Source organism: Sorex fumeus, unplaced genomic scaffold (assembly GCF_029834395.1).
Source record: "Sorex fumeus unplaced genomic scaffold, SorFum_2.1 ptg000039l, whole genome shotgun sequence".
NCBI lineage: Eukaryota > Metazoa > Chordata > Mammalia > Eulipotyphla > Soricidae > Sorex > Sorex fumeus.
In genome coordinates this window covers 33,955,195-33,969,368 of record NW_026606096.1, presented here as the reverse complement: position 1 = coordinate 33,969,368, position 14,174 = coordinate 33,955,195, and the positions used below count along the sequence as shown (strand labels likewise).

Genomic DNA, 14,174 nt, shown 5'->3' with positions numbered 1-14,174 from the left:
CCTCTCTCTCCCTCTCTCTCTTCTTTCTCTTTTTTCTCCTCCCCCTCCTTCCCCCTCTTCACTTCTTCCTCCTCGCCCCCAAATGTGTTCTGTATCTCTGTCTCTCTCCTCCTTATCCTCTTCCTCTTCCACTTCCTCCTCTTCCTCCTCTCCCAAAAGCTCCTCCCTCCCTCTTTCTCTCTTCTCTCTCTCTCTCTCTCTCTCTCTCTCGATTGTTTAGTCTGTTGGTGGTGAGTTGAAGTGAATTTTACACCTCACTCTATTATTAGTGTCTAATTACCAGGCTTGCCATATGGGACCTTGGCTTCATGCTCTAGGGGCCCCGTCTCGTAGGGTGGTCTCCGAATGTCATACCTGAAAGCCTGACTTCTCATTAGGGGGCCTGTTTCTGGTGAGTTGTGTCATGTATGGGGCCAGGGTTAAGATGTATGTTTGGTTTCCAGAAGGTGGGGTGGGAGGTCACAGAGGGCCACAGACTCGCCGTCCTTGTACACATGCACAGGCATAAATTTCAAAATTAAACTGAGGATAAGAAAGCAAATGTTTTCATAAACATTTGTTGGGAGCCTCATGCTGTTTCGATTTGGACGCCAGTGTTTATTATGATAGTATTTCTCCCTCGATGATTGGAAGTTCTGTATAAGCAGACACTTTAGTGTATGTCAACCGGATTATTTTGGAAACACGAGCTAATTACTAGCATAGCCGTGTTCAGGATGTCTGCTCCAGAGCCCAACTATTTTTCTAAAACTTTGGAGAGAGAATTTGAAGGAAGAGCCTCATCAACTTAAACAACAACAACATCTAGACTTTTTTTTGTCAGGTCAAAAAATCTTACACAGTGCTGAAGATGTGGTTTAGCAATGAAGTGTCTTCATGAGACCTGGTTTGCATCCCCAGATCAGCCCAAAAAAGTTAATAAATAAATTTAGCATAAATTAAAGTCTCAAGATAATTGCATCCTTATTGGAGAAGTTTCCAAATCTTGTTGATTCAAAATAACTTTTAGACCTCAGTTAACTGATGACCCTGTAAGAGATGCAAACAAATTATTGAATTTTTGTATTCTGTATCATATAGAATATAGAAACCACAGATGTCATGTCATAGAAATTTCATTTTTACTCACCAATATGTAGTTACATACACACACACACACGCACACGCACGCACGCACGCATATACACGCGCACACACATGATCAGAGAGTTTAGAATCTATTCTGGCAAAAGATTAGGCCCCAGTATTGCCACTTCAGTCTATAAGGAAAATTTGGGCTATAAATTACATAATCATTTATATAAATTTCAAATCACAAACTGTGGGTAGTCTTCTCATTAAAGACTTATGAGTTCACTCTGCTTCATGATAAAAAGTGTAGCGTAAAAACCAAATATCACTATTTGTTATAAAAGTAAAGAAAAATTAATTAAAATACATCTAAGTTTTCCTTAGTCTTACCGAAAACGTAGGAGATTTTTAAGAGAAAAAATAAACACAAAACTTTATTAAGAAAGTCAGAGGGTCACTAAAAAAATCTAAAAAAAAAAATTGAAAAAAAAAAAGAAAGTCAGAGGGACTGTAGAGATAGTACAGAGGTTGAGGCAATGTCTGTGCATGCATCTGACCCTGGTTTAATCCCTGGCACCACATACAGTCCTCTGAGCCCCTACTAGGAGTGATCTCTGAGTGTAGAGCCAGGAATTACCCTTGAGCACAGTCAGGTGTGTCCCAAAATCCCAAATAAAAGGAAGTTGAAGACCAGTAACTTTTGCCTCCACACTCAAATGCTGAACCCATTTTAGAGACTGTTCAATCACATCTCATATAGAGTGGAGTTAGGATCAAGTCGTAACACCAGCCCTCCAGCTTACTGGACCATCTCACTGGGTCCCTAAAGTCATTGTGCCGCTCTGGGTCCTGCAGACCTTGGACGTCAGTCAGCAGTTCCAGAAAACAGATTTCAAATAGCAGAGATCAGGTCCCGTGTGACTCAGTGCCACTGGGACTAGTCAAGACTCAGAGCCTGTCCTGGTGTGACAAGGCATCACTGGCATGACCCTCGGTGTGGCTTCTGCATTCAGGGTCTCCATCACACCTGGCCCTTTCATCCATCCATAAAGCTCAGTTGGTCTTGCTTTCTTCCCCTCTCATTTCTATGGAGCTCAATGCAGATCATTTACTTACTCATATACTTAAAACCTATTCAATGATTTTCTATGTCTGGGGCTCTTTCCATGTATTCATGAATTATTTACAGGTCTTCTGACAACTTGGAAGGTGTTTTTAGACCCAAAATTGGGTGTGTGTATAAGGGGGGGGAGAACGGGGGGGGGGGGGAGGAGCATTCATGGAACATTCCAGAACTTTAATACTTTTAATTCTTTTAAAAGTATACTAATAGCGCCATGGTTGCTTGCTCCTTGCTAAACCTCTTCAGAATCACACAAATGCTCCTGGGAGATGCACATAAAAGCATTTTTTTCTAAGAGTTGTGCATCCTCCAAGCAATATTTTCAACATCCCCCCAAGCTTTCATTTTATAGAAACCTAAATATTTTTTAGCCATACTATGGACAATGGCTCAAATTAACATAAACCAAGAGACCCTATTAGTTGTAAATCGGGAGGTGATTCTGGGGTTATTTCTCTAAGAATCAGTAAAACAAAATGATTTTTTAGTCACGTTGATTTAATTAGATACCCAGTCTTACTAGATTTTAATGTGCAGCTTATCAGCTAACCTACCAGCTCAGGCAGACCAGCCCCCTTAAGAGCTATAAATTAACAATGCAAATTCCAGGCTTATGGGATCATTTTACAAAAAAATGTGAGGAAGGACCCCAAGCGTTCCTCTATGGCCCAGATCAAAATACTGCTTCTCCTGCCTGCTTTCGCTACCTGGTCCCAACTCACTGCCTTGGGTTTCTTTCTTCCTTTTCTTAAATTTGTTGTGGTTATTTTGCGTGATCCTCCTTATTTTACTGGGTGCTGAAGAGTGCTTATCCTCCCCCAGAAGTTTCCCCCTCAGAAGCAATCCATCTGTTTCTCCTTCACATATAGGGCTCTGTGGCTGGCAGGGAGCTCTGCAGCCGTAAGAAACTGAGACATAATAGAGAGGTTTTAGCCCCATAAGCCAGTTGAGTCCCAATTCATCAGTCAACGTTTTATGCAAGTGGCCCCCTAGGTTGATAAATCCCCGCAGTGCCTGTTGACCCAGCTGCCAAGTCCCCTCGCTGCAGACTGGTTTTCATGGCCACCCGGATAGTAACACAAACTGTTTAGCAGCTCAATTGACCTTTCAGCTATTAACAGGGACACAGGCTCCATCAGGGACTAGTTTTCAAACATGACAGAATTTCTCAACACTAGAGGTCATGAGCAAGTAGATGCCCTATAAAAATCCATTCCGCATGGTGGATTTGAAGTCTCAAAGACAGGATGCATGTGCCACAACCAGGGATGATTATTTTCCTCCCTGGCTTATCACTAAAAATTGGCAGAGACTTGTCTGCCAGCTCATATTTTATGTTTGATATGCTGGGTTTTACCTAGGGGAGACACGATGCCACATCTGCTAATCAAGCCTTTTCTAAGATATCAAGTAGCATTAGACATTTCCAAAGTACAGAGTTAGAGAAGAAGAGGATAAGACCTAAATCCCGATTTCTAAGAAATGGGTGAGCAGGTAGGCCTAATTCACTGCCATGGCCTAAGTCTACATGGAATTTGATTCATACTTCAGCAGGATTTGCATCTGTGCATGTATGCGTCCACATACCTAAACATACTCAGACAAACCATGTGTGTTGCATAGAGCCAGCATCTGTTCCAGATAAATATAATTTGTGAAGAAACATGCATCTGTATGATTGTGTTATTTTAAAATGCTTATCAAAGGTTTTGTGCATGTGTGTATACACTTCACTTTTATTCATGTATATATATGAGTATATATGTATATGAATGAACTTGTATATATGTTTGATAGCTGGAGCGATAGCACAGCGGGTAGGGTGTTCGCCTTACAAACGGCCAACATGGCCGACCCAAGTTCGATTCCTCCGCCCCTCTCGGAGAGCCCGGCAAGCTACCGAGAGTATTCGATATGCCAGACACAGTAACAACAAAGTCTCCAATGGAGACGTTACTGGGCCCGCTCGAGATAGATGATACATCCTAATTCCTAGAGATTGAACATATTTAAAGGAAATACTTCAGGGCTGAAAAGATACTACAGCAGGTAAGGCTCTTGCCTTGCATGTGACAGACCTTACTTTGGTTCCTAACACCCCATAGGGTCCCCTGAGCCCGTCAGGAGTAAGCCCTGAGCACAATAAGGTTTGGCCCCAAAACCAAAAAAAAAAAAAAATTTAAAGAAAACTGCATTTAAGGGAATATTTGCTTTATCCTAAGTATAGTCTTACACTACCAAGGTTGAATGTTGGAATATCAGTTCCTAGAGCAATTATACGGATGGCTATGAAACTTGAATGCATTGCCACTTACAACTAGCGTTCATTAAAAAGGCATAAAATGGAGAATATGAAGAGTGAAAAATCGAGTCCTCAAGATGAATCTCATTTGTTAAGAACTAAAACTTCTCCAAGTGTTTCTTTAAGTCCTGTGCTTCCCCATTCTCCCAACAAAGGTGGAAGCTCATTGCTTATTTGGACTTCTGTTGTAGTTAATTTATCATCAGATACTATAGCTCTTCATATAAAGACATAACTGGCAGGGAGAATACAGCCCCAGTCTATCTTGTTTTTCAGAGTATTTCAGGACAGAGAAACAAAGATATTAAAGACCCTGTATGGAGATTAAAAAAAAAAGACCATAAGTTTTGTCCACCCTCATAATTCTAAAAATATATATACATTTTTATTTATGCCATAAATACACACATAGAGTGCCTACTTTTTTTTGGTTGGCTTTTTGGTGTGTGTTTTGTTGTTGTTGTTGTTGTTATTATTGATTTTGGCATCACACTCAGTGATGCTCAAAGCTTCCTCCTGGCTCTGTGCTCAGGAAAGGTTGCATCTGAACCCCACACATCACCACCAGACAGACCGTGCTTGGGAGCTCCTAAACACACTCACTTCCGGCCACTGGTGATGCTTCTGGCTGAGAAATGGGCCCCCATTAGAACCTGCCCTTCCAGTTTGAACTCACCCATGACGGACAAGCTAAAGCTCGCACCCTGGGAATTGGTCAGGCCAATCAAACCCAGATTCTGGCTTTCCACCAGGTACCAAGCTGTATCCTGGGAGGGGTGAGCATGTAAACCTCCCCTCATTTCCTGCCCCCTGAGAATGGGAAAAGCAGAGGAGAAAGTCATCTCACAAAGGAGCCCTATATGGCCCAGTGTAGATATGGGGAAAGGAATGAGAGAGATTTTCTTCACTTCCCCTTTAAACAGATCATTGCCCCAAAAGAAGCTGTAGAATTCTTATATCTCATGCAGCTGACAAAAAGTCCGGACTATTTATTTGAGTATGACTCCTTGTCTGTGTTCCTTTGTTTTATAGCAAAATTAAAATCTGGACCCCTGACCAAAATTTTGAAAATTTAGTAGTTGTCCTTGACACAATAGATTTCAACCTCTTTAAACTTGGGGTGCAGGCCCACGCCAGCAGGGTTTAACTTCTGCTACTTTACAGACACACCGAGTGCTTCTCATTTATTTAGTTGAATATAAACATTATAAACTAAAAGCCATCCACAGTCCTGCTACTTGAGGATCTGTATAATTGGCTCTCACTAGTCACTGAAAAGTCATCCCATCGTATGATAGATTGCTTTTGCTCTCAAATTTTCCCTTTCCTTCAAAAAAGTGTCTAGGGCCAGAAAAATAGTACAGGGATCAAGGCCAGAGAGATACTACAGCAGGTATGGCACTTGCCTTGTACACGGCTGACCCAGGTTTGATCCCTGGCACCCCCATTTTTCTCCCCACACCAGCCCCCAGCGATTTCTGAGTGCAGAGCCAAGAGTAAGCCCTGAACACCACAGGTATGCCTCCCCCTCCCCAAAACAAACAAAAAAAGAGTGTAGGGGTTTAAACACCTGTCTTCCACACAAATGACCCTGGTTGCTGTCCTTGATTTCACAAGTGGCCTCCTGAGCATCGCCCAGGAGTGATCCCTGAGCAGGGAGCCAGGAATTAAGACCTGAGCACCCCAGGAATGGACCCTAAAACCCTGTCTCTATTCCTCTTTCCACCAGTCAGAAAGAGCGTAGGCACATAGTAACAGAGAAAATGAATTCACAGAACTTCAGGCCAGTAAAATTTCAAATACTTTTTTGACTAAGTGCCAGTTCCTAACTAATCATGACCTCAGAAGAATTTTGTGGCCATTGAAATTAAATAATTGAATCTCGAACAATAAAATCCTCTTCCCATGCATGGTCCAGAATGCCACCGTCATTTTACAAATAAGATAAGAATTTCAGATAAGGAAGAAATAGAGCAGACGTAGTGTTTCAGCAACCACAGGGAAAAGAAGTTTACACCCTCACTTTCTTGGCTTAACTATTTACCATTCTCTCCCCCTCTGCCCCACCCTCTTCTTATTCTCAGAAAGATTCCTTTGGAAAGAGGCATGTTTTCTGAATGAAATTATGTTCTGCTCATGGAATACCTTAAGGACCTTTCCATAAATCAGCTGCTCCTAGATTGAGATAAGAGTCGGAATAGGTGGAGGAAGTTTTCTGAATCGCCACATTCGTTGCCAAACAGTACTTAAATCTAAGGAGTGGAATAACACTGGAAGACAGGAGCTTAAAGAGTCATTGTATGTTTCTAATGGAGTTTTGAGTCATTCTGGAAACAGCCTGAGGCCCAAGTTATGATCACTATTCATATTGCAATAGAGATCTAACATGGTGACCTATCTCCAGAAAACTTAGGCTCCAGGCTCTAATTAGAGCTTATCTCAGAGAGCTCAACTGGTTACCTCTTGTGGTGGCTTGACCTGTAATGATCACGTTCTTTGTACTGATATTTAAGGAGTGCCATTTGACTGGGGAGGAAATGGGGCTGACATTCCTGAGCTGTACAGAGTCCTGGTGTCACAGGGGCAGCTGGGGCTAGGAGAGACTGTCACTGCATGCCCTGCCCCCCACCCCCTGCCAAACATTAGTTGGGAAGTATAATTCCTGCCTTACCCTGCTTGAAAAACAAGACTCTTAAAATACTAGAACCATAAAGTCTCCTGAACTTATCTTGGTCCTTTCTTCAAGTGAGCACATTGTGAGATATTAAAACAAAGTCTGTAATATCTCACTGGGCAGCTAGGATGTTCCTATTTGCCATTAGTATTCTTGTGATTGGTATATTCTTACATATAGGAATGCGTATGTAAATGCATTTCATGTATTTGCATATCCATGTGTATATACTGTATGCACGTGTGCGTATTATTTCTATGAATCATTCTGTACATAGCCCAAGCTATGATAGTTTAAAATATGTCATATGACATACAGTACTTCTGATGTCATATTTTTAAAAGACTGAGAAGATGCCTAAAACGAAATGTAAAATTGAAAAAAACTGTTAATTCCCAAGCTTTCTAAGCTACAAATGCTTTTTTGGTAAATGAACCTGCCCCTGTGATTCTGACTAACAGGTGAAACATTCTTCAGATGCTATTCCTATGCAAGAAAAAAAAAAAGTTTTGGCATTGGGACCTGTCTTTTATTTTTTCATTGTAATTGTGAGAAATTCTTAGTTTTCCTGCTGCAAAATATCAATACGCTGTAATTACTTCCGCATCCATGAATTTTGAGGCAGATGATGTAGCCTGTGATATTGCAGAGGAAGCTGGGAAGCTCAGAACTTTGTTTTTTCCCCTCATAGGGATTTCTCATTTTCTGAAAATGGTTGGTCCTGCTGAGTCTGAGTTTTTTTCACGGCTTATTTTAAGAAAGCTAAAGGTAGGGTTGGAGTGATAGTACAATGTGTCTGACCTTGGTTCTATCCCCGGCACCAGAGAAGCTCCCCCTCTTACCTCCAGGGGTGACCTCTGAGCACAGAGCCAGACGTAAGCCCTGAGCACTCCCAGGTATGGCCCAAAACCCCCCAAAAGGAAAAAGAAAATGAGGAGAGGGAAAAAAAAAAAAAGCTCAGTGCCGCTCTTGCCGCTCTGGCCTCTCTTGCCTCTGACCCTGACCTTTCCCTCTCGTGTTTCAGACCTGTCCTTCCCGAGGAGTGCAGAGCCCCGGTCCAGCCTGCACAGACGATGACCTCCGAATGTGCCCGGCTCTGTCGGAACGGCTACTGTACCCCCACGGGCCAGTGCTGCTGCATCCCCGGCTGGGAAGGGGACTTCTGCAGAATCGGTGAGTGTTTCTGGGGTACCCCATGCCACCAGGACTGGGTCTGCCCTTAAGAATCCAGGAATTTCCCCTTGCCTCTTGCTTCTAGAATTAGCTGGCATTCAGCACTGTTTTTGCCATATTGGTCATATTAAAGTCCTGTTTCCACACTGGTGGAAAAAACCTTGCCCATTTTTGTTACATGGATGATTCCCTGTATAAGCTTATCATAAACACGAAAGACCTTTAGAGATTGAGTTCAGGGCCATAGGTTGGTCCCTGGTCCTAGCACTGCTAGGTGTAGCTTTGGTGACCCTTGGTGGCCCCCCAAAGTACTGCTGGATATGGCCCTGGAGACCCCCCCTACAGCACCTGGGTATAATCCTAGAGATTCCCCAGCACCACCGAATATGGTCCTGGTAGCATCTGGGCACTGAAAGGTATGACCCTTGTCATATCACTACAGTCTGGAGTCATAGCACAGCGGTAGAGCGTTTGCCTTGCGCGCAGCCAGCCCGATCGAGCCAGGTTCGATTCCTCCACCCCTCTCGGAGAGCCCGGCAAGCTACCGAGAATATCTCACCCGCACGGCAAAGCCTGGCAAGCTACCCGTGACGTATTCAATATGCCAAACACAGTAACAACAAGTCTCAAAATGGAGACAGTACTGGGCCAGCTCAAGCAAATCGATGAACAACGGGAGGACAGTGACAGTGACAGTGGCAATGACATACCACTACATGGTGTATCATATCCAAAATGTTCCTGGGGCCACACCCAACACACACACACACACACACACACACACACACACACACTGCCATCATCACATCCCCAGGCCCCTGAGCATTGAGCCATCTAGCCAGGTTGACTAGATGTCTCTGGAACTGCTTCCTTCCCCTGAGCATTGCTCTGGAGCTCCCTAATTGAATCAATCCTATCAAAAAGTGAAGAATGAAAAAAACAAAACAAAACACAAAAAAAGAACCAGTGCAGTGTGACCAGCTTGGCCAGCTCTGTGTTTGGGGCTCCTCCCTAGCTCCAGCCTTGTTGCCAGTGCCAGCCTTTCCTCCACATCCCTAAAATGCCCTCTCTCACTTGGCTGCATGCTTTCCGGGTAAGAACCCACAATAACCAGGGCCTTTTCAATGGGTGTTATTAAATAGGACGGGGAAATGCAGTTATCTGAAAGCAAATTAATGAAGAGTTTAGAATCCTGTTTTGCCATTCCCTTATGAATTATCAACAAATTGTGCAGTTGTTCGCAGAAAGCAATGGAGATTTATTTATTCCAGGGTCATTCTACACTTTGATTGGAGATTTCCTCATGGCAGGCAGTGATATCTGAATTTTCCCTGGTGTAAAGAGAGATAATTTTGATCATTAGAGTTTCAACCTGTATATGTTCAAAGGGCATTTTTAACAACCAGCATGTACACCTTACTTACTTACACCTCATTTACTCTGAATCTCTCCTATCTCAATATTAAGATTTTTCTTAGCAGTAACCACGACGGAGTTCCAGGTTCACACTTAACATTAACTCACCAATGGCCTTTTTGCTTCATTCTTGGCATATATTTGTTTTTAAAAATCATACCTTATCTAAGAAAGTATAGCTTATCTACTTTATAGAAGATCTAACAAAAAGTAAACAATATTTATATGTATACATCTTACATAAAGTATATCTTAAAATTAAATTACTTCTACACAAATAACATTAAGATATTGATTATGACAGAAGCATATTTCTCAGAATGAGAATCGGTGTTCAAATGCAATACCCTTCAAAGTCCTGATACTCTTCTCCCTCTCTTTTCCTTGATTCTAATGTATTTTCTCTGCTTCTTCTTCAAAGCCCTCGTTCTATTTTATTCCTTACACTGCATTTTGTTTGACTTCTTAAGTTACCTCAGGCCATCAAATAAATTATTTATCGAGGATCTTCTAGTACATTTTAATTGATGGTACACAAATTGTTTTAAGTACAGGTGACATTACACTCACCATTAACAGATATCAATATGTGATATTCTTTGAATTAACATTCTTTGAATTTATTTTAATTGAGTAATTTGATCTTTCCTTTAAATGTGCACAAGTAGTGTGAATAGATCTGACCTCTTGGGATTTTTTTGTTTGTTTTGGGGCCACTCTTGGTGGTGCTCAGGGGTTACTCTCTGTGTGGTGTTTGGGGTCACTCCTGGCAGTGCTCAGAGGACCACACAGGCTGAATTGTGGTTTCTGCATGTAAATCATGCACTCCAGCCTCTGAACCATCACTCCCATCCCTATTAGGATATTTTGAACCCAACAGAGCTTATTTATACGCTCATGTTGCTTGCATGTAATTTTCACAGACTTAAAGGGGAAAAAAATTAACTCTTTTCTTCTTTTTTTTTCCATGCATCAAATAGAAAACCCCCATTGAATTTTGAGATTTAAATGACTCTGTCTCCTGACAGAATAGAAGGCAAATTTGAGGGTTTTTCTTTGTATCTAGAGTGACTGCATGCCCCAGGTTTCCACCATCAGTAAAAGACTTGAGTGCAGATGCCCAATTTTGATTTCTCTATGGCCTTGTACCAGCAAACCTTCCCATTCCCTAATAGAGTGTGGCATAAAAATAATTTTAAAAACTTCTTTAGGAAATTATTTGGCGCTATTAGTAACCCTGACAAAGAATTGTTCAGAACATCCCTATTGTCCTTTATACGCCAACCCAAGAGGAAGGAGCATCTGAGTGTTAGCAGAGGGGACAAGGGCTGTGTCCCCTGGGAAAAGGAATGGCTTGGCCCCCTAATCCATCTAATCAAGCCAAACTTGGCAGCTTTCATTCGTTCTTATTGCCTTAGAGGAAGGGGGCTACTCAGAAAACCCTCTTTTGGAAATGCTCTAGTGAAACAGAGACTGGAACCCCTGCCATCCTCCTCTGTGGCAGAACTGATTCTGCCAGGATCGAGATAGTGTCCTGTGAGGACCGCTGGTCTCTGGACATTGGTTCCCTTCGCGGCTGAGTTCTGACTCGACCGTGAAGCTGGCTTTCCCCGTTCCTTCTCAAGCTGGTTCTCATTGGCTCCCCTGGGGATGGGCTCCCTTTCCCACTCCTGCCCTTCCCCTGGTGTCGCCTTCACTGGCCTCCTCATCAGAGAGAGCGAAGCAGAGTGCCATGTGATTGTTCTTTTTCCTCCTAGCAAAATGTGAGCCCGCCTGCCGGCACGGAGGTGTCTGCGTCAGACCCAACAAGTGTCTCTGCAAGAAAGGCTACCTGGGCTCTCAGTGCGAGCATATGGACAGAAGCATCCGCAGGGTGACCCGGGCAGGTATTCTTGACCAGATCATTGACATGACATCTTACTTGCTGGATCTAACAAGTTACATTGTATAGTTCCTGGGACTGTGTGACTATTTCCGACGGGCATTTCTTTTCTCTCCTATCATTAAAAAGAAAGACTGTTATCCTGCTCCACACTCCTGTGATTTCATTTTCTTCTATTAATTTAAAAAAATGATTTCCAGAAATGTGCAGATCCTGTGTGTGTACGGGGGGGCACATCTGCTCAAATAGGCATGTCCACACACACAGTCACCACCCTGTCATACGTGGGTTGCGTAGCAGATGGGTGTTATATATATATATATATATATATATATATATATATATATATATTTCCATGTGCAGAGTAATTTACACAGAAATTCCATTGTAAATTGATAACGGAATTTTTATGTCATCAGAAGAGATGATTTGACTTCCCAGGAATTTTCTGTCTATAATAACTCCGGTCAACTTTAATGGAGTTTGGAAATGTTACTGTGCAAATCGGATGGCTCAAATAAAAAAAATGCTATTTTCATATCGAGGAACTATAATCTGAGGGAGCATTTTCAGAACTCCCTGCTGAATTTATAAATGGGCAACACTGATTTAAAATTGTAATCTACATTTTTATCGATGTATCCAATTACAGAATGTTATGTGCTTGCCTTTTTTATTGGCTGAGAAACCTGGTTACTCTCTTATTCTCAGATTGTTTAAACGTGTTTAATAATTGAATCATAACAGCATATTCTAAAACCAGTCTCCCTAAAAGGTCTGCTTTTATTGTATATTTTATTTAACAATAGGCACTGGGTTTGCGTTACATATTTATATTTTTATTTTATTTTTATAATATAGACATCACCTACATGAAACACCTTTACCCTCTCCTGTAAAATTCTAAAGTTACATTTTTCACCAACTTAATTGGAAAGAAGGAGAGTGAGAAAGCAAACAGTATTTAACGTGCTGTGTGGAGCTAATCTAGCCGTGTACCCTTGTACCAACATGTAATCATTCCCGACGGATGAAAAAGCAAGAAAACAGCCAATCCCTATAAAATTTCAGCATTAAACATTTGTAAAGTGCTTTTCACGAGAGCCAGACTGTCAGAGTATATGTGATTAGAATGTTGCAGATGTCCGTAAATCAGACCTCACTGAAGAGCTCATGCATGTTTAACAAATCGTGGCTATGTAAGCAGTCGCTTGTACCAATTTTTAATATAACACTTCTGGCCTACTGACTTCTAATGTATATGTTCCTTCCAAATGCCATGAACGTTGTCTCCTGTTTACTGTATGAATAAATTTCTGTAACTGTTCTGTAAAGCTTTCGAAAGGAATGCTCTAACTTCAAGCTGCTAACGGTCTGGTAGACATTTCTCTCGTGGTGTGTGAGGTCAGCTCTCCTCCACGTTTGGATTAGAACAAAACGATGTTTTCTTTACACTACTGAAAAAGAAGCATCTCCTCACGCATCCCCTCCAGGTGGCCCTTTTATAAGCACCTGTTCCCCCAAAATCTAAATTATCGAGTAGTATGGATTCTGTGCCACAGCACACACTCACTTTCCAAACCTGTTCCTCTCACCTTGGGGGACTGTATGAGCCTCAGTTACAAAACAGAAAAGAAAGTTTCTAGTCAATAGAATTTCTCTATTGTTTGAAAGCAAGAGATTTTTGTAAGTAAAGCACAGCGAGCAATTTATATAGCGACCACGATGTAGAGAGGTTGGTTAAGTACACTGCTCTTGTCTTCCATATATGATTACTTAAGTTTCAAGTGACCTCATGCCAAATGGAAATGGGTTGAGAAACCTTGGTTCAGTGCTTAGTGGACAATAGCCTGCATTAAAAAGTGCATGCATAATTTTGCACGATTTAGATTCAATTGACAGTCTATTCAAAGAAGTCTCAGGATTAAATGAGCATGGAGACCAAATTGCCCTCTTACCCCAGAAAAGGGGTGGTCCCGGCCAGCCACACTAACACTTCATTGGCCCAACAGTGTGACAAATCTTGGAATGAACCCTGCAGTAGCCCGCATCTGTAGGTTAATAGCAGTCTTTTGTCCCCTTTGCTTTCTCTTCATAGCCCTTTTACTGAATTCCATCACAGAAAGTTTTACAATTAAAAAAAAAATGTCCTGACAACCATTTTTGTAAATGGACCTTACCATCTAATTGTCCCTTATTCAACGTGGGTGACATTAACAAAATGTGAACTTCTTGTGAGGGAGCAGCTGTCCAAATCTGTCAAATTGTGCAGTTTTATTACACATTCCCCTGTTCATAGTTTCCCTGAAGACAATAAGGATCGCTGCGATATATTCAGGAAAATCTGAAAATGCCAGCGTTTCTTCTTACACTCTCCATCTTTCTATTCCTTGCAAAAGAATCTTTCCCCAAGAAAAGGTGTTATGCTCATTCTTCGATTTTAAAATATCTATATTAAGTTGATCAGCCTCAGATATTTCACGCAGACCTTTCCCAAGGAAAAGAGTCTCAAATCGCTTAGAAAAACGTACAG

The 14,174-nt window shown here is 41.8% G+C and overlaps 1 protein-coding gene across 1 annotated transcript in view; it reads left to right on the top strand.

Moving 5' to 3' along the window:
* Window positions 1-11,887, top strand: part of HHIP (hedgehog interacting protein) — an 85,725-nt gene extending 73,838 nt beyond the window's left edge. Inside the window, exons 12-13 of the mRNA XM_056119083.1 lie at window positions 8,195-8,343; window positions 11,517-11,887. Of these exons, the coding sequence (XP_055975058.1) occupies window positions 8,195-8,343; window positions 11,517-11,710 (343 nt within the window). The 3' untranslated portion in view covers window positions 11,711-11,887. The remainder of the gene's footprint in view (window positions 1-8,194; window positions 8,344-11,516) is intronic.
* Window positions 11,888-14,174: the final 2,287 nt, after the last annotated feature.